This window comes from Salmo salar, chromosome 02 (genome assembly GCF_965601325.2).
Source record: "Salmo salar chromosome 02, fSalSal1, whole genome shotgun sequence".
NCBI lineage: Eukaryota > Metazoa > Chordata > Actinopteri > Salmoniformes > Salmonidae > Salmo > Salmo salar.
In genome coordinates, this window is record NC_138292.1 from 95,775,975 (window position 1) to 95,796,746 (window position 20,772).

A 20,772-nucleotide genomic window follows, 5' to 3' on the forward strand; every position below is an offset into this window, starting at 1 on the left:
CACATACAAGCCTAAGATCACCATGCGCAATGCCAAGCGTCAGCTGGAGTGGTGTAAACGCTACAGCATACAATGACATTCTAGACGATTCTGTGCTTCCAACTTTGTGGCAACAATTTGGGGAAGACCCTTTCCTGTTTCAGCATGACAATGCCCCTGTGCACAAAGCGAGGTCCATAAAGAAATGGTTTGTCGAGATTGGTGTAGAAGAACTTGACTGGCCTGCACAGACCCCCCGACCTCAACCCCATCGAACACCTTTGGGATGGATTGGTACGACAACTGCGAGCCAGGCCTAATCGCCCAACATCAGTGCCCGACCTCACTAATGCTCTTGTGGCTGAATGGAAGCACAGCAATGTTCCAACATTTAGTGGAAAGCCTTCCCAGAAGAGTGGAGGCTGTTATACCAGCAAAGGGGGGACCAACTCCATTTTAATGACCATGATTTTGGAATAAGTTGTTCGACAAGCAGGTGTCCACATATTTTTGGTCATGTAGTGTATCTACTGTAGTCCAAAGTTGCTCTATAGCTCTGTCACCGAAATAAATGTATTTCCTGTTGCCAAGTAATTTCCAGTTTCTATGCCTTTAGTTTTCCTTGTGGACCAATTTATGGGTGAATCCTGAAAGCTATAGATGGATTGTTCCAGAAGGTTGTGTTTTTAGGAATTCATATTGATTCTTGTAGAAACGTTCAATTTTCTTCCACATTGTTCTAGTGTTCTTAAGTATGAAGCTGTTAATGTTCTATATTTTATCCTTTGAAAATAGATACGTACAATTATTCTGTGGATGAGCGAGTGCATCTTCAATCTGTACCCATTGTTCCTCTTTAGTGCATTTAACTATACAGTACCAGTCAAAAGTTTGGACACAACTACTCATTCAAGGGTTTTTCTTTATTTTTACTATTTTCTACATTGTAGAATAATAGTGAAGACATCAAAACTATGAAATAACACATATGGAATCATGTAGTAACCAAAAAAGTGTTAAACAAATCAAAATATATTTGAGGTTCTTCAAAGTAGCCATCCTTTGCCTTGATGACAGCTTTGCACACTCTTGGCATTCTCTCAACCAGCTTCAGCTGGAATGATTTTCCAACAGTCTTGAAGAAGTTCCCACATATGCTGAGCACTTGTTAGCTGCTTTTCCTTCACTCTGTGGTCCAACTCATCACAAACCATCTCAATTGGGTTGAGGTCGGGTGGTTGTGGAGGCCAGGTCAACTGATGCAGCACTCCATCACTCTCCATGGTCAAATAGCCGTTACACAGCCTGGAGGTGTGTTTTGGGTCATTGTCCTGTTGAAAAACAAATGATAGTCCCACTAAGCACAAACCAGGTGGGATGGCGTATCGCTGCAGAATGTTGTGGTAGCCATGCTGGTTAAGTGTGCCTCGAAATCTAAATAAATCACAGACAGTGTCACCAGCAAAGCACCCCCACACCATCACATCTCCTCCATGTTTCACGGTGGGAACCGCACATGCGGAGATCATCCGTTCACATACTCTGCGTCTCACAAAGACACGGCGGTTAGAATCAAAGATCTCAAATTTGGACTCATCAGACCAAAGGACAAATTTCCCTGGTCTAATGTCCATTCCTTGTGTTTCTTGGCCCAAGAAAGTCTCTTCTTATTATTGGTGTCCTTTAGTAGTGGTTTCTTTGCAGCAATACGACCATGAAGGCCTGATTCACACAGTCTCCTCTGAACAGTTGATGTTGAGATGTGTCTGGTACTTGAACTCTGTGAAGCATATATTTGGGATGTAATCTGAGGTGCAGTTAACTCTAATGAACTTATCCTCTGCAGCAGAGGTAACTCTGGGTTTTCCTTTCCTGTGGCAGTCCTCATGAGGGCCAGTTTCATAGTGCTTGATGGTTTTTGCGACTGCACTTGAAGAAACTTTCAAAGTTCTTGACATTTTACGGATTGACTGACCTTAATGTAGTGATGGACTGTCATTTCTCTTTGCTTATTTGAGCTGTTTGTGCCGTAATATGGACTTGGTCTTTCAGCAAATAGGGCTATCTTCTGTACACCAACCCTACTTTGTCACAACACAACTGATTGGCTCAAACGCATTAAGAAATATTCTACTGTTATAGTGTTCTAAAACTTTTCTAGTGTTCTAAAACTTTTGACCGGTAGTGTATATTAAAGGAGATCTAGACTGTAGATCATCAGTTATTAGGTCTGCTATCATGTTATATATATTTATATATTAAAGGAGATCTAGACTGTAGATCATCAGTTATTAGGTCTGCTATCATGTTATATATATTTATATATTAAAGGAGATCTAGACTGTAGATCATCAGTTATTAGGTCTGCTATCATGTTATATATATTTATATATTAAAGGAGATCTAGACTGTAGATCATCAGTTATTAGGTCTGCTATCATGTTATATATATTTATATATTAAAGGAGATCTAGACTGTAGATCATCAGTTATTAGGTCTGCTATCATGTTATATATATTTATATATTAAAGGAGATCTAGACTGTAGATCATCAGTTATTAGGTCTGCTATCATGTTATATATATTTATATATTAAAGGAGATCTAGACTGTAGATCATCAGTTATTAGGTCTGCTATCATGTTATATATATTTATATATTAAAGGAGATCTAGACTGTAGATCATCAGTTATTAGGTCTGCTATCATATTTATATATATATATATCTAAAGTTTGCACCTTTTTTCCAGATGGGGGTATTGTGATGCCAATTTTGTTGTCTTGTTTGTCCACGCACCCGCCCTGCACATCTGACAGATTCCACTTTCCTTTCTAACAAATCCACCCTTTTAACAACAGATTGCTACAGTTTGTTTCTTTTGGTGTTGTAGCATTGAGAGTATTTTAGCTATGCTTTCCTGGATATCCTTTAGCTGTTTGTTGCTCTCATTTGCATCTCCAAGTTGTTCTTTGTCTTTTCCTCTGAGGGAATCCATGGCTTGTTGGGTTCGAGTCTCAGCGTCGCTTTACTCACAGATTGGTTCACTGTTGTATTTAACTGACCTCTCACTCTCCCCCGGTTGCTTGGAGAAAGATTCATCTATCAGTTTTAAAGGCTTCGTTTAAACTATGTTGTCTGGCTTCTACATGTAATCACAGTTTTGCTGTTCATGCGCCTCTTTACTGAACCAAGTTTATTTTTAAGGATGAAAGGTTTTAGGATGAAAATTTGTCTCAGGTTGAGGATCGGGTGATTGTGCCCCAGTCGCTCTGGAAAGAGCGGGCGCGGGTAACCAGGAAGACAGTGTTATCAGTTTTGATCTCTCTGTTAAACTAAATACCCTCTTTGTCTTTGGCAGGAGAGAGACCAAACTCAGAGGCCAGCGGCAGAGGCGTCCAAAACAGCAAGACGACACCACTGCTCCCAGTGTGGAAAAGTTTTTTCCCGTTTAGCATCCCTGAAAAGACATAAAAGAATACATACAGGAGAGAAGCCTTACTACTGCTCCCAATGTGGAAAGAGTTTTACCCAGTTAGGAACCCTGAACATACATAAGAGAATACACTCTGGAGCGAAGCCTCAACAATGCACCAAGTGTGGAGAGGGTTTTGCCCATTTAAGGTTCCTGAAAATACACGAAAGAATACATACAGGAGAGAAGCCTTTCCACTGCTCCCACTGTGTAAAGCGTTATATCAAGTTAGGGAACCTAAAAGAGCATGAGAGGAAACACACAGGAGAAAAGCCTTTCCAATGTTCCCAGTGTGGAAAGAGTTTTACCTATTCACGGAACCTAAAAGGGCATGAGAGAATACACACAGGAGAGGACTTACTACTACTGCTCTCAGTGTGGAAAGTGTTTTAGTTGGTTAAAGGACCTAAAACGGCATGAGAGAACACACACTGGAGAGACCCCTTACCAATGCTCTCAGTGTGGAAAGGCTCTCTCTCGTTTAGCGTCCCTGAAGATACACAAAATAATACATACAGGAGAGAAGCCTTACCACTGCTCCCAATGTGGAAGGAGTTTTACCCAGTTAGGAAACCTGAGCATACATAAGAGAATACACTCTGGAGCGAAGCCTTACCATTGCGCCGAGTGTGGAACCGGTTTTTCTCATTTAGGTTCCTTGAAATTTCATGAAAGAATACATACGGGAGAGAAGCCTTACCACTGCTCCCACTGTGGAAAGCATTTTACCAGGTTAGGGCACCTAAAAGAACATGAGAGGACGCACACAGGAGAAAAACCTTTCCAATGTTCCCAGTGTGGAAAGAGTTTTACCCATTCACAGACCCTCAAAGGGCATGAGAGAATACACACAAGACAGGAGAGGACTTACTATTACTGCTCCCAGTGTGGAAAGAGTTTTAGTTGTTTAAAGTACCTGAAAAGGCACGAGAGAACACACACTGGAGAGACCCCTTACCACTGCTCCCAGTGTGGAAAGAGTTTTACCCAGTTTGGGAGCCTGAACAAACATAAGAGAATACACTCTGGAGAGAAGCCCTAGCGGTATACAATAAAGACTGTATACCGGGGTATTTGGAAATAGCCACCACAGGATGGTTTTTCAATACATTATAATATTTGTAGCCACTTCAGTAAATACCTGTAGTCAACTTGTGCAATACATTAGGAGATAAAGCAGATGGCGATCTTCATTTCACCTGTCACATTATTTTACATTATGAAGCTAACCGTAGTTCCCCAGAACAGTTGAACCAGTCATGTGTTTGTTTGTAAATAACAACAGAAAGCGAGAGCAGCTGAGTTCAGATGTGTATTGACGGGGGTCACGTTATATAATGAAAGTCATCAGTGTTTTTTTGGTTCAATAGCCTGATCACTTAAGTGTCACTAAAGCTTTACCTTCACAGAAAATACATTAGTGCAACACATTTGTCCAGAAAATAGCTTAATTTTCATCAGATGACAAACAGAAATTAAACGCTATTTGGCTGGCAGCCACACAGGTAAATGAGTTTACAATGAAAATCAATGTCTTTTTTTTTTTTTTTAACGATGCATGGCCATCATCATATTTCTAAACTTTTTCTAATAGAAAGAATGTAGCCAGCTACCGTTCCTAATGTTTTGTTTTAAAGTGAATCTGTCATTTTAGCTGATAAATGTAGTCTACAGGAGAACAGCACCAAGTAGCTCCACAATGTCTGAAGCAGAAATCACAATAACAAGCATCTTAGCTCTACAAGTACAAAACGCAGACAGATTTTTCTGACGAGTTTTACATATTTATCCTGCATGAAAAACTCATAATTATGCATAAACGCCAAGTTTAACTTGCTAGTTATCTCAGTAGGTGGCTGAATTAGTAAGGAGACGGGGCATCATATAGTGTTAAGGTGTAGGAAGCATGAGTTTTTACTCACCAGTGTAACAACACAGTGTGGTTAAAGACTTAGTAACTGAGTTGTAGTCACGATCTGGTTTCCTATAAGTACAAACAGTTATGTTTTTGTGTTATTACATATTTCTTAACTTATTTCTGGATATCTTCTAAACTACCCACAATGCACTATTTCTCTACGTCATATGGAGGATCTACTCTGTGCTACAGAGTTTGTATGCTAGCTCGGTAGCTAGCTCCAGCTTGTCAACATTAGCCACACCTCATGCGTTTCATGTACTGTGTGGTTGTGTTATCTAGTGGGAACCCATGAGTGCAAACGATTGGTTTAATATGAAGTTATACATTTGAAGTTATTTCTGTTGTAGTTTACATCATAGGCTGGACCTCCATATTACTTAACATCTGACTTTGGCATTCTTTGTAATTCTAATTGGTTTTATGTAATAACTCCAAAAATAGAACAATGAGGTGTACCTTTGCATTGGGACTTAAACATATTTTATTTGATATTTTATAAACAATACAAAACATACACACACAAACGACAACATCATACAAACATTAACTACTACTGGAACACACCTCCATCTCCATTAACTACATCATACCTGTCCACTAGAACACACCTCCATCTCCATTAACTACATCACACCTGTCCACTAGAACACACCTCCATCTCCATTAACTACATTACACCTGTCCACTAGAACACACCTCCATCTCCATTAACTACATCACACCTGTCCACTAGAACACACCTCCATCTCCATTAACTACATTACACCTGTCCACTAGAACACACCTCCATCTCCATTAACTACATCACACCTGTCCACTAGAACACACCTCCATCTCCATTAACTACATCACACCTGTCCACTAGAACACACCTCCATCTCCATTAACTACATCACACTTGCCCAGACCCACTAGAACACACCTCCATCTCCATTAACCTGTTAGGGCTAGTATTTACACCGCCGGATAAAAAACGTACCCGATTTAATCTGGTTACCACTCCTACCCAGTAACTAGAATATGCATATACTTATTAGATATGGATAGAAAACACCCTAAAGTTTCTAAAACTGTTTGAATGGTGTCTGTGAGTATAACAGAACTCAAATGGCAGGCAAAAACCTGAGAGATTCCTTTACAGGAAGTGGCCTGTCTGACCATTTATTGGCTTTCTTTGACATCTCTTTCCAAAACAAAGGATCTCTGCGGTAACGTGACACTTCCCACGGCTCCCATAGGCTCTCAGAGCCCGGGAAAAAACAGAATGTCGTCATTGCAGCCCCAGGCTGAAGCACATTATCGCCTTTGTCAAGTGGCCGATCAGAGTACAAAGGGCTTAGGCTCGTGCACTGGCCGCCCCAGTCTTTCTTTTTTTCCCTCTATTTACCGAAAGCAGATTCCCGGTCGGAATATTATCGCTTTTTTACGAGATAAATTGCATAAAAATTGATTTTAAACAGCGGTTGACATGCTTCGAAGTACGGTAATGGAATATTTAGAATTTTTTTGTCACGAAATGCGCCATGCTCGTAACCCTGATTTACCATTTCGGATAGTGTCTAGAACGCACGAACAAAACGCCGCTGTTTGGATATAACGATGGATTATTTGGGACCAAACCAACATTTGTTATTGAAGTAGAAGTCCTGGGAGTGCATTCTGACGAAGAACAGCAAAGGTAATAACATTTTTGTTATAGTAAATCTGATTTTGGTGAAGGCTAAACTTGCTGGGTGTCTAAATAGCTAGCCCGTGATGGCTGGGCTATGTACTTAGAATATTGCAAAATGTGCTTTCACCAAAAAGCTATTTTAAAATCGGACATATCGAGTACATAGAGGAGTTCTGTATCTATAATTCTTAAAATAATTGTTATGCTTTTTGTGAACGTTTATCGTGAGTAATTTAGTAAATTCACCGGATGTTTGCGGGGGGGTATGCTAGTTCTGAACGTCACATGCTAATGTAAAAAAGCTGGTTTTTGATATAAATATGAACTTGATTGAACAAAAACATGCATGCATTGTATAACATAATGTCCTAGGTGTGTCATCTGATGAAGATTATCAAAGGTTAGTGCTGCATTTAGCTGTCTTCTGGGTTTTTGTGACATTATATGCTAGCTTGAAAAATGGGTGTCTGATTATTTCTGGCTGGGTACTCTGCTGACATAATCTAATGTTTTGCTTTCGTTGTAAAGCCTTTTTGAAATCGGACAGTGTGGTTAGATGAACGAGAGTCTTGTCTTTAAATAGCTGTAAAATAGTCATATGTTTGAGAAATTGAAGTAATAGCATTTCTAAGGTATTTGAAAATCGCGCCACAGGATTCAACTGGCTGTTACGTAGGTGGGACGATTTGGTGCCACCTAGCCCACCTGCCCAGACCCACTAGAACACACCCCCATCTCCAGCGCCCGCATCAGCACCATTTTATTTCTCTCCGTCACTTTCAACTTTTAGATAATAAAGCATTTGACCTTTCTATTGAATTAACAACAGAGGATTGGTTAATTTCCAGGTTTTAATTAAGTATAATATTTAAGATGACTGATGAGAAAAGTATCGTCCAACTCTGGGGGTATCTCACTGCACCCTCAAATGCCATGTCTTGAAATATGCAGACAGACGGATTAAAAGTAAGTTTACATTATAATCCTGTACTTCTGACAGCCAACGTTCTAACTCCACCCATAACTTTATGACCTCATAACATTCCCAGAAGGATTATTAAGTCATTGTTAGTTTTACACTGAAGACATGACTCTGCCGTTGTGCTGTAGAATTAGGGGATTTTGTCTCTGGTATAATAAGGGACTATCATCTGTCCCAACATCACAGGCCACAGACTTTGATACAGTTAAAGACTTCCAAAAGTGTTTTAATGGGGTTTCTCCCTGTGCACCTGCCAATGTAAATCCATTGAACGAGACAAGTTACCAGACAGGACATATTGCTAATGCTCTTCCCATTGATAACCTGAATGTCAATTATCTTGTGGCGGTAGTCGTGACGACAGCCTATTCGATGACGTCGTCCATCGGGATTCTCCAAAAAAGAAGACGCTCTGGATTGATCACTGGAGTCAGATGTGAAGGAGGAGGTTGAACATCAGGAGTCAGATGTGAAGGAGGAGGTTGATCATCAGGAGTCAGATGTGAAGGAGGAGGTTGATCATCAGGAGTCAGATGTGAAGGAGGAGGTTGATCATCAGGAGTCAGATGTGAAGGAGGAGGTTGATCATCAGGAGTCAGATGTGAAGGAGGAGGTTGATCATCAGGAGTCAGATGTGAAGGAGGAGGTTGATCATCAGGAGTCAGATGTGAAGGAGGAGGTTGATCATCAGGAGTCAGATGTGAAGGAGGAGGTTGATCATCAGGAGTCTGATGTGAAGGAGGAGGTTGATCATCAGGAGTCAGATGTGAAGGAGGAGGTTGATCATCAGGAGTCAGATGTGAAGGAGGAGGTTGATCATCAGGAGTCAGATGTGAAGGAGGAGGTTGATCATCAGTGAACCTCTAGTATTGTGGCTGGGCTGGCATTTACACTTCCAGCTTGGTCATATATTTTGATACATTGAATGTTGATATTGTGAACCTATGTTATATATTTGTACCTCCTGTTTCAGGAAGTGATGTCACTAAGTACTGCCCCTATATATACAGTGCATTTGGAAAGTTTTCAGACCCCTTCACTTTTTCCACATTTTGCTCCGTTATTCGAAAATTCATTAAATCAATAGTTTACCCTCAATCTACACACAATAGCCCATAATGACATCACAATACCCCCAGAATAACATCACAATACCCCATAATGACAAAGCAAAAACAGGTTTTTATAAATGTTTCAAATGTAACAAAAACAACAACTGAAATATCACATTTACATACAGTACCAGTCAAGTGTTTGGACACACCAACTCATTCAAGGGTTTTTATTTTTACTATTTTCTACATTGTAGAATAATAATGAAGACATCAAAACTATGAAATAACACATATGGAATCATGTAGTAAGCAAAAAAGGGTTAAACAAATCAAAATGTATTTTATATTTGAGATATTTTAAAGCAGTCACCCTTTGCCTTGATGACAGCTTTGCACACTCTTGGCATTCTCTCAACCAGCTTCATGAGGTAGTCACCTGGAATTAATTTCAATTAAATGTTAATTTGTGGAATTAATTTCAATTAAATGTTAATTTGTGGAATTTCTTTCCTTCTTAATGCATTTGAGCCAATCAGTTGTGTTGGGACAAGGTATGGGTTGCTCTCATGAGGATTGCCACAGGAAAGGAAGACCCAGAGTTACCTCTGCTGCAGAAGATACGTTCATTAGAGTTAACTGCACCTCAGATTGCAGTCCAAATAAATGCTTCATAGAGTTCAAGTAACAGACACATCTCAACATCAACTGTTCAGAGACTGCATGAATAAGGCCTTCATGGTTGAATTGCTGCATAGAAAAACACTGTTTACAAAAGCTTTGTTATTAAAGAACAAGAAAGCCAGCACACTGTTTACAAAAAAAAAAATCCTTCAAAAACAAGGACATTTCTAAGTGACCCCAAACTTTTGAACGGTAGTTTACATCTACATGATGTATTGTTACACCCTGTAGGAGCAGTATAGACCAAGCCTGTTCATTATATACATCTACATGATGTATTGTTACACCATGTAGGAGCAGTATATACCTAGTCTGTTCATTATATACATCTACATGATGTATTGTTACACCATGTAGGAGCAGTATAGACCTAGTCTGTTCATTATATACATCTACATGATGTATTGTTACACCATGTAGGAGCAGTATAGACCTAGTCTGTTCATTATATACATCTACATGATGTATTGTTACACCCTGTAGGAGCAGTATAGACCTAGTCTGTTCATTATATACATCTACATGATGTATTGTTACACCATGTAGGAGCAGTATAGACCTAGTCTGTTCATTATATACATCTACATGATGTATTGTTACACCATGTAGGAGCAGTATAGACCTAGTCTGTTCATTATATACATCTACATGATGTATTGTTACACCATGTAGGAGCAGTATAGACCTAGTCTGTTCATTATATACAGTGGGGCAAAAAAGTATTTAGTCAGCCACCAATTGTGCAAGTTCTCCCACTTAAAAAGATGAGAGGCCTGTAATTTTCATCATAGGTACACGTCAACTATGACAGACAAAATGAGAAAAAAAATCCAGAAAATCACATTGTAGGATTTTTAATGAATTTATTTGCAAATTATGGTGGAAAATAAGTATTTGATAAATAATAAAAGTTTATCTCAATACTTTGTTATATACCCTTTGTTGGCAATGACACAGGTCAAACGTTTTCTGTAAGTCTTCACAAGGTTTTCACACACTGTTGCTGGTATTTTGGCCCATTCCTCCATGCAGATCTCCTCTAGAGCAGTGATGTTTTGGGGCTGTCGCTGGGCAACACGGACTTTCAACTCCCTCCAAAGATTTTCTATGGGGTTGAGATTTGGAGACTGGCTAGGACAATCCTGACCTTGAAATGCTTCTTACGAAGCCACTCCTTCGTTGCCCGGGCGGTGTGTTTGGGATCATTGTCATGCTGAAAGACCCAGCCACGTTTCATCTTCAATGCCCTTGCTGATGGAAGGAGGTTTTCACTCAATCTCACGATACATGGCCCCATTCATTCTTTCCTTTACACGGATCAGTCGTCCTGGTCCCTTTGCAGAAAAACAGCCCCAAAGCATGTTTCCACCCCCATGCTTCACAGTAGGTATGGTGTTCTTTGGATGCAACTCAGCATTCTTTGTCCTCCAAACACGACGAGTTGAGTTTTTACCAAAAAGTTCTATTTTGGTTTCATCTGACCATATGACATTCTCCCAATCCTCTTCTGGATCATCCAAATGCTCTCTAGCAAACTTCAGACGGGCCTGGACATGTACTGGCTTAAGCAGGGGGACACGTCTGGCACTGCAGGTTTTGAGTCCCTGGCGGCGTAGTGTGTTACTGATGGTAGGCTTTGTTACTTTGGTCCCAGCTCTATGCAGGTCATTCACTAGGTCCCCTCATGTGCTTCTGGGATTTTTGCTCACCGTTCTTGTGATCATTTTGACCCCACGGGGTGAGATCTTGCGTGGAGCCCCAGATCGAGGGAGATTATCAGTGGTCTTGTATGTCTTCCATTTCCTAATAATTGCTCCCACAGTTGATTTCTTCAAACCAAGCTGCTTACCTATTGCAGATTCAGTCTTCCCAGCCTGGTGCAGGTCTACAATTTTGTTTCTGGTGTCCTTTGAAAGCTCTTTGGTCTTGGCCATAGTGGAGTTTGGAGTGTGACTGTTTGAGGTTGTGGGCAGGTGTCTTTTATACTGATAACAAGTTCAAACAGGTGCCATTAATACAGGTAACGTGTGGAGGACAGAGGAGCCTCTTAAAGAAGAAGTTACAGGTCTGTGAGAGCCAGAAATCTTGCTTGTTTGTAGGTGACCAAATACTTATTTTCCACCATAATTTGCAAATATATTCATAAAAAATCCTACAATGTGATTTTCTTTCTCATTTTGTCTGTCATAGTTGACGTGTACCTATGATGAAAATTACAGGCCTCTCATCTTTTTAAGTGGGAGAACTTGCACAATTGGTGGCTGACTAAATACTTTTTTGCCCCACTGTACATCTACATGATGTATTGTTACACCATGTAGCAGCAGTATGGAGGTCAGTGGGGGACAAAAATTGTTGACACCCTTGATAAAGATGAGATAAACGACTCTATTAACCTCTATGGGCTAGGTGGGACGCCTACGTAACAGCCACTGCCAGCCTGTGGCGCGATTTTCAAAACCTTAAAAATCCTATTACTTCAATTTCTCAAACATATGACTATTTTACAGCCATTTAAAGACAAGACTCGTTAATCTAACCACACTGTCCGATTTCAAAAAGGCTTTACAACGAAAGCAAAACATTAGATTATGTCAGCAGAGTACCAAGCCAGAAATAATCAGACACACATTTTTCAAGCCAGCATATAATGTCACCAAAACCCAGAAGACAGCTAAATGCAGCACTCACCTTTGATGATCTTCATCAGATGACAACCCTAGGACATTATGTTATACAATACATGCATGTTTTGTTCAATCAAGTTCATATTTATATCAAAAACCAGCTTTTTACATTAGCATGTGACGTTCAGAACTAGCATACCCCCGCAAACTTCCGGGGAATTCGCTAACATTTTACTAAATTACTCACGATAAACGTTCACAAAAAGCATAACAATTATTTTAAGAATTATAGATACAGACCTCCTCTATGCACTCGATATGTCCGATTTTAAAATAGCTTTTTGGTGAAAGCACATTTTGCAATATTCTAAGTACATAGCCCAGGCATCACGGGCTAGCTATTTAGACACCCGGCAAGTTTAGCACTCACCATAATCATATTTACTATTATAAAAGTTTGATTACCTTTTGTTGTGTTCGTCAGAATGCACACCCAGGACTGCTACTTCAATAACAAATGTTGGTTTGGTCCAAAATAATCCATTGTTATATCCGAATAGCGGCGTTTTGTTCGTGCGTTCCAGACACTATCCGAAATAGTAAAGAAGTGTCGCGCGCATGGCGCAATTCGTGACAATAAAATTCTAAATATTCCATTACCGTACTTCGAAGCATGTCAACCGCTGTTTAAAATCCATTTTTACGACATTTTTCTCGTAGAAAAGCGATAATATTCCGACAGGGAATCTCCTTTTCGGCAAACAGAGGAAAAAATCCCAAAGGCGGGGGCGGTCGGGGTCACGCGCATAAGCCCAGTGTCCCTTGATCGGCCACTTGAGAAAGGCGATAATGTGTTTCAGCCTGGGGCTGGAATGACGACATTCTGTTTTTTCCCGGGCTCTGAGCGCCTATGGACGACGTGGGAAGTGTCACGTTAGAGCAGAGATCCTTAGTAAATGATAGAGATGGAAAAGAAGTTCAAGAAATGGTCAGACAGGCCACTTCCTGTAAAGGAATCTCTCAGGTTTTGACCTGCCATTTGAGTTCTGTTATACTCAGACACCATTCAAACAGTTTTAGAACATTTAGGGTGTTTTCTATCCATATGTAATAAGTATATGCATATTCTAGTTACTGGGTAGGAGTGGTAACCAGATTAAATCGGGTATGTTTTTTATCCAGCCGTGTCAATACTGCCCGCTAGCCCTAACTGGTTAAATAAATAATTAAATACTGAGCTATATTGTATGTAAAAAATAAAGAAATTATATTATTTTATAGTAATACAATTGCTCAGAGAAAGAGATTTAGTTTAACATGTAATTCTCAAAAGGCAGGGGTCTGAATTATTGCCTCCCATGTTTTCAATACTCCAGCACCCTCCCCTTGGGAGGATAACGACACTGAAATGTTTAATGAGATTAGAGAACACATTGGGTGGGATCTTAGACCCTTCCTCCGTACAGAATCTCTACAGGTCCTTGATTTATTTAGTCTGTTCTTATGGACTGCCCTGTTCAATTCAAACCACAGGTTTTCAATGGAGTTCAAGTCCGAAGACTGAGATGGCCATTGAAAATGTTGATTTTGTGCCCAATTAACCATTTCTTGGTGGATGTTGATGTGTCTTGCTGGAAGATCCACTTATGGCCAAGTTTCAGCCTCCTAGCAGAGAGGTAACCAGGTTTTGGGCTAAAATATCCTGGTAGTGGGTAAAGTTTATTTATTTTATACAGTAATTTTTGCTCATCTTTATCAAGGGTATCAATAACTAGGTGCTTATTTTGATATCTAGTTATTTGACTGAATTAGAAATACAGATGTGGAGTAGATGTAGAGTTTGTTTTAAATTCTCATAAAAAATCTGAACTAATCAAACAACACTTGTTGCTCTTTGTAAGTGTTGATATAATATTCATATTTAATGGAGAGGAAAAAAACGTTTCCCTAAACTGCTTTATAATATTATAATTCAATGAAGAATAAAAATAGTTTTCCCTCCTCAACTGCGTTTCCTCCCTCCAGACAGCAGATGGCGATATGTGTCTTTCAGGCGATGTTTCTAGTGTGACGTATAATCTAGTGGACGGAACGCTTCTTCAACAACTGCAGCCACCTCGGTAGCTCGCTAGCTGACAGAGTCGGAACATTCAAGTTCTTTATACGATTTCGTGGTTTATTTGCTACTATGATTTAAACATACTTATGTGGAAACAACTAGCTACCCCATTTAATTTAATATTTACGTTGTATGTCAACTAGCTGGCTGGTTAAGTTAGCACTAGTCTAGTCGCTAATGCTAACTAGCTAACATCCCCGACCATGAGTTCACTAAGCTACTCTCCTCCTGCTAAAGAAGAGGAGGTCTGCTGGATGGAGAAAGAAACTCTAGTGAAAGAGGAGGAGGAAGAGGAGGCTGTTACAATACAAAAACAAGTAGAGGGTGAAGCTGTTACCGTGAAAGAAGAAGAGAAAGACGTTTCAGTGAAAGAAGAGGAGGATGTGTTCAGAGTGAAAGAGGAGGAGGATGTGAAAGAGGAGGAGGGGGAGATGACTGTCACATTGGAGGAAGAAGAGGAGGTTGGAGATCTGTTTAACACCAGTAAGTACCGTCTCTGCAGTCGTTGAACCAATATGCAGTAAAGGGGTTCTACACTTTAATGTTGTTCTGTAGGAATGGCTGAAGCTACACTGTAACGTGTAGAACATCAAGAGTGGACCATCAACAAAACGTTAACAATTGATCAAATGCATCCAATGACAATGCCTGAAATACTGTAGTCCTCAATATCTCCTGTTAGATTAGCCCAAGATGTTCTCTTAAAGGGGCAATCAGCAGTTATTACATCCATTTTGGGACTTATTGTTATGGATAGGGGGCAGTATTTTCACGGCCGGATAAAAAAACGTACCCGATTTAATCTGGTTATTACTCCTGCCCAGAAACTAGAATATGCATATAATTATTAGCTTTGGATAGAAAACACTCCAAAGTTTCTAAAACTGTTTGAATGGTGTCTGAGTATAACAGAACTCATTTGGCAGGCCAAAACCTGAGAAGATTCCATGCAGGAAGTGCCCTATCTGACAATTTCTTGCCCTACTTGATTATCTCTATCCATTACAGAGGATCTCTGCTGTTACGTGACACTTCCTACGGCTCCCATGGGATCTCAGAAGGCGGCAAAAAGCTGAATCGTGGCTTTGCAGGCTCTGGTTGAAAAAAAGTAGCGCGTTTGGGTAGTGGCTGGTTACAGTACTGTGAGACTCAGGCGCATGCCCGCGTCGACCCCATGCTTTGTTTTCTTTCGTCTGTTTACCTAAACGCAGATTCCCGGTCGGAATATTATTGCTTTTTTACGAGAAAAATGGCATAAAAATTGATTTTAAACAGCGGTTGACATGCTTCGAAGTACGGTAATGAAATATTTAGAAATCTTTTGGCACGAATTGCGCCATGCTCGTGACCCTTATTTACACTTCGGATAGTGTCTTGAACGCACGAACAAAACGCCGCTATTTGGATATAACGATGGATTATTTTGGACCAAACCAACATTTGTTATTGAAGTAGCAGTCCTGGGAGTGCATTCTGACGAAGACAACAAAGGTAATCAAACTTTTGTAATAGTAAATCGGAGTTTGGTCAGGGCTAAACTTGGTTGGTGTCTAAATGGCTAGCCGTGATGGCTGGGCTATCTACTGAGAATATTGTAAAATGTGCTTTCACCGAAAAGCTATTTTAAAATCGGACATATCGAGTGCATAGAGTTCTGTATCTATAATTCTTAAAATAATTGTTATGCTTTTTGTGAACGTTTATCGTGAGTAATTTAGTAAATTCACCGGATGTTTGCGGGGGGGTATGCTAGTTCTGAACGTCACATGCTAATGTAAAAAAGCTGGTTTTTGATATAAATATGAACTTGATTGAACAAAACATGCATGTATTGTATAACATAATGTCCTAGGGTTGTCGTCTGATGAAGATCATCAAAGGTTAGTGCTGCATTTAGCTGTGGTTTTGTTTTTTGTGACATTATATGCTAGCTTGAAAAATGGGTGTCTGATTATTTCTGGCTGGGTACTCTGCTGACATAATCTAATGTTTTGCTTTCGCTGTAAAGCCTTTTTGAAATCGGACAGTGTGGTTAGATGAACGAGAGTCTTGTCTTTAAAATGCTGTAAAATAGTCATATGTTTGAAAAATGGAAGTTTTCGGATTTTAGAGGACTTTGTATTTCGCGCCACGCCCATCATTGGATATTGGAGCAGGTGTTCCACTAGCGGAACGTCTAGATGTAAGAGGTTAAATGTGCAACCAGAGGGAAAACAACTCTGGACCACCTTTACTCCACACACACAGAGACACATACAAAGCTCTCCCTCGCCCTCTATTTGGCAAATCTGACCATAATTCTATCCTCCTGATTCCTGCTTACAAGTTAAAATTAAAGCAGGAAGCACCAGTCACTCAATCAATAAGAAAGTGGTCAGATGAAACAGATGCTAAGCTACAGGACTGTTTTGCTAGCACAGACTGGAATATGTTCCGGGATTCCTCCGATGGCATTCAGGAGTACACCATCAATCAGTGCATCGATGAAGTCATCCCCGCAGTGAACGTACGTACATACCCCAACCAGAAGCCATGGATTACAGGCAACATCCGCACTGAGCTAAAGGCTAGAGCTGCCGCATTCAAGGAGCGGGACTCTAACCCGGAAGCTTATAAGAAATCCCGCTATGCAATCTCTATTGCACTCCACACTGCCCTTTCCCACCTGGACAAAAGGAAAACCTATGTCAGAATGCTATTCATTGACTACAGCTCAGCGTTCAACACCATAGTGCCCTCAAAGCTTATCACTAAGCTAAGGAACCTGGGACTATACACCTCCCTCTGCAACTGGATCCTGGACTTCCTGACGGGCCGCTCCCATGTTGTAAGCGTATGTAACAACACACCCGCCACGCTGATCCTCAACACAGGGGCCCCTAAGGGATGAGTGCTCAGTTCACTCATGATTGCACAGCCAGGTACAACTCCAACACCATCATTAAGTTTGCCGATGACACAACAGTGGTAGGCCTGATCAACGACGAGACAGCCTATAGGGAGGTCAGAGACCTGGCCATGTGGTGCAAGGACAACAATCTCCCCCTCAACGTGATCAAGATTTGGCATGGGTCCTCAGATCCTCAAAAGGTTCTACAGCTGCACCATCGATAGCATCTGACTGGTTGCATCACTGCCTGGTATGGCAGCTGCTCGGCCTCTGACCGCAAGGCACTACAGAGGGTAGTGCGAATGGCCCAGTACATCACAAAAGACAAACTTTCGCCTTCACTGTAATGACATTAAAATAATTGCCAGAATATTATACAATGACTTATCAACAGCTGTAAAAATTTGACCCCCACAGAAAATCTTCACCGGCAGTTGTAGAAAGACCCATATACAAAATAACCATTGATTCTTAAAGAATATAACTTATAAATGCCTCAAATGTTTCAACTGTATTACCCCATCAGAAGCCAAAACATAAGCTTGTATAAGGCCATTGTTTGTAAACAAATACTATATGGCTGAGGAGTAGGATCGATCCAAGCGTTCTGACCTCACAACGACAGTAAAGCACCCAAGATAACTGGCTAGCGTTGGATAGCTTGCTAGACACAAATGAGAGAAAACCTCACTCTTACCATTTTACTTGCCCTAGCAGAGCTGGTTATCCAGAGCGTTGGTGACTAACTGTGCTGCTGGCAACAATTTAATTTGAGCTTTTTTGCCGACGTTTACTGACACCGGCCATATCCAACAGGTGTTGAGTGTTAGTAAATTCATCAGTTATTCTGCGCTCTTGTACACTCAGACGAGAGTGCTCTGAAATCGGAGTAGAGAGCCAGAGCGAATTTAGGAACGCACCCAAATTAACAATGTCCATTGAGAACGCACACGACCCCTTGGCTAAGAATGACGTGAATAATCAAGTCGATAAACATTGTGTAGTTAGATAGAATATAGTTACTATACTGGCAAGTTTGATGTATTAGTAGCCAACTAACATTAGGTAGCTACAGTTGAAGTCGGAAGTTTACATACACCTTAACCAAATACATTCAAACTCAGTCAGGTTTGTAGGCCTCCTTGCTCGCACACGCTTTTCAGTTCTGCCAACACATTTTCTATAGGATTGAGGTCAGGGCTTTGTGATGGCCACTCCAATACCTTGACTTTGTTGTCCTTAAGTCATTTTGCCACAACTTTAGAAGTATGCTTGGGGTCATTGTCCATTTGGAAGACCCATTTGCGACCAAGATTTAACTTCCTGACTGATGTCTTGAGATGTTGCTTCTATATATCCACGTAATTTTCCTACCTCATGATGCCATCTATTTTGTGAAGTGCACCAGTCCCTCCTGCAGCAAAGCACCCTCACAACATGATGCTGCCACCCCCGTGCTTCACGGTTGGGATGGTGTTCTTCGGCTTGCAAGCTTCCCCCTTTTTCTCCAAACATAACGATGGTCATTATGGCCAAACAGTTATATTTTTGTTTCATCAAACCAGATGACATTTCTCCAAAAAGTACAATCCTTGTCCCCACGTGCAGTTGCAAACCGTAGTCTGGCTTTTGTAATGGCAGTTTTGGAGCAGTGGCTTCTTCCTTGCTCAGCGGCCTTTCAGGTTATGTCGATATAGGGCTCATTTTACTGTGGATATAGATACTTTTGTACCTGTTTCCTCCAGCATCTTCACAAGTTCCTTTGCTGTTGTTCTGGGATTGATTTGCACTTTTCACACCAAAATACGTTCATCTCTAGGAGACAGAACGCGTCTCCTTCCTGAGAGGTATGACGGCTGCTTGGTCCCATGGTGTTTATACTTGCGTACTATTGTTTGTACACGTGGTACCTTCAGGCGTTTGGAAATTGCAATATTGGAAATGGAAACTACAATATTTTTTCTGAGGTCTTGGCTGATTTCTTTTGATTTTCCCATGATGTCAAGCAAAGAGGCACCAAGTTTGAAGGTATGCCTTGAAATACATCCACAGGTACACCTCCAATTGACTCAGTTAGCCTATCAGAAGCTTTTAAAGCCATGACATTATTTTCTGGAATTTTTCAAGCTGTTTAAAGGCACAGTCAACTTAGTGTATGTAAACTTCTGACCCACTGGAATTGTGATACAGTGAATTATAAGTGAAATAATCTGTAAACAATTGTTGGAAAAATTACTTGTGTCATACACAAAGTAGATGTCCTAACCGACTTGCCAAAACTATAGTTTGTTAACAAGAAATTTGTGGAGTGGTTGAAAAACAAGTTTTAATGACTCCAACCTAAGTGTATGTAAACATGACTTCAACTGTACATGATCAATTTAGATTTCTGAAATCGGAGTAGAGAGCCAGGAGGAATTTATGAACGCACCCGAATTAACAATGTCCATTGAGAATGCACACGACCCCTTGGCTAAGAATGACGTGAATAATCAAGTCAATAATAGTTGGGTAGTTAGTTGGAATATAGTTAATATACTGGCAAGTTTGATGTAAAAGTAGCCAACTAATGTTAGGTAGCTAGCTGACATACTGGTACATACTGCTGTGAAGATATGCTATGCGGTTTGTAAGGATAGCGTAGCTAACATAATGTGTAACGTAACTTATTTGAAAAATCATTACATTGCTCAACATTTGTCATAATTAGTTAAAGCAGTTCATTTGTTTCCGCACTCTAGTCGGACTTCGACTGCATATTTTCCGCCATTTTCTTCAAATCTGAAAATAGTTGAAGCCACGCCCATTTCCTGAAGAATTGCATTTTGGGCCCTAAAAGCACAGAAAGTGTCCTCTGCATGTATACCTCGTATTTTGTTGAATTTAGTACGACATCCGGGAACTTTTGGCATACTAACTATATACATACTATGACAAATAAGCATACTATATACTAAATTCACGTCAAAAATAGTACGGTTAGTATGAGTATTCTAACACAGCTCAAGTCTCTGGGCAGCCATTTTGTTTCTGTTTAAAAACTAGGTCCCCCTTTAAAAAAGCCACACAATCAATCAACAAATCTGCAGTTGAAACAATAACAAAGCTGTAATTCCACCACTGTTTTGCTAATAAGATGGATGGGGCTGGAGAAATGTAACTAGTCTCAAATGCATAGACAAACCTATGGAAGCAAGGACTGACCATCCATGATATCAACATTATAGTTTTAACTATGTTTTGAGGCTATACAGTGTTGGTTTACATTGTTTCTGAACATGGGAGTAAAAAACGCTTATTTGGGGTTCTGATGGGGTATGACAGTTGAACTAAGCTCATGAGGCATGTGTTATATTCTTCAAGAATCAATGG

At 40.3% G+C, this 20,772-nt stretch overlaps 1 protein-coding gene across 1 annotated transcript; it reads left to right on the forward strand.

Annotated features, from left to right (window-relative positions):
* The first annotated feature begins 3,373 nt into the window (after positions 1-3,373).
* LOC123738878 (uncharacterized) lies at positions 3,374-5,837 on the forward strand. Its single transcript, XM_082968350.1, has one exon. It carries the CDS (start codon positions 3,785-3,787, stop codon positions 4,493-4,495), a length of 711 nt encoding a protein of 236 aa, XP_082824476.1. The 5' UTR covers positions 3,374-3,784; the 3' UTR covers positions 4,496-5,837.
* The last annotated feature ends 14,935 nt before the right edge of the window (positions 5,838-20,772 follow it).

Coding starts and splice junctions, on each gene's coding strand:
- LOC123738878 (XM_082968350.1), top strand. CDS start 3,785: ATGAGAGAATACACACAGGAGAGGACTTACTACTACTGCTCTCAGTGT.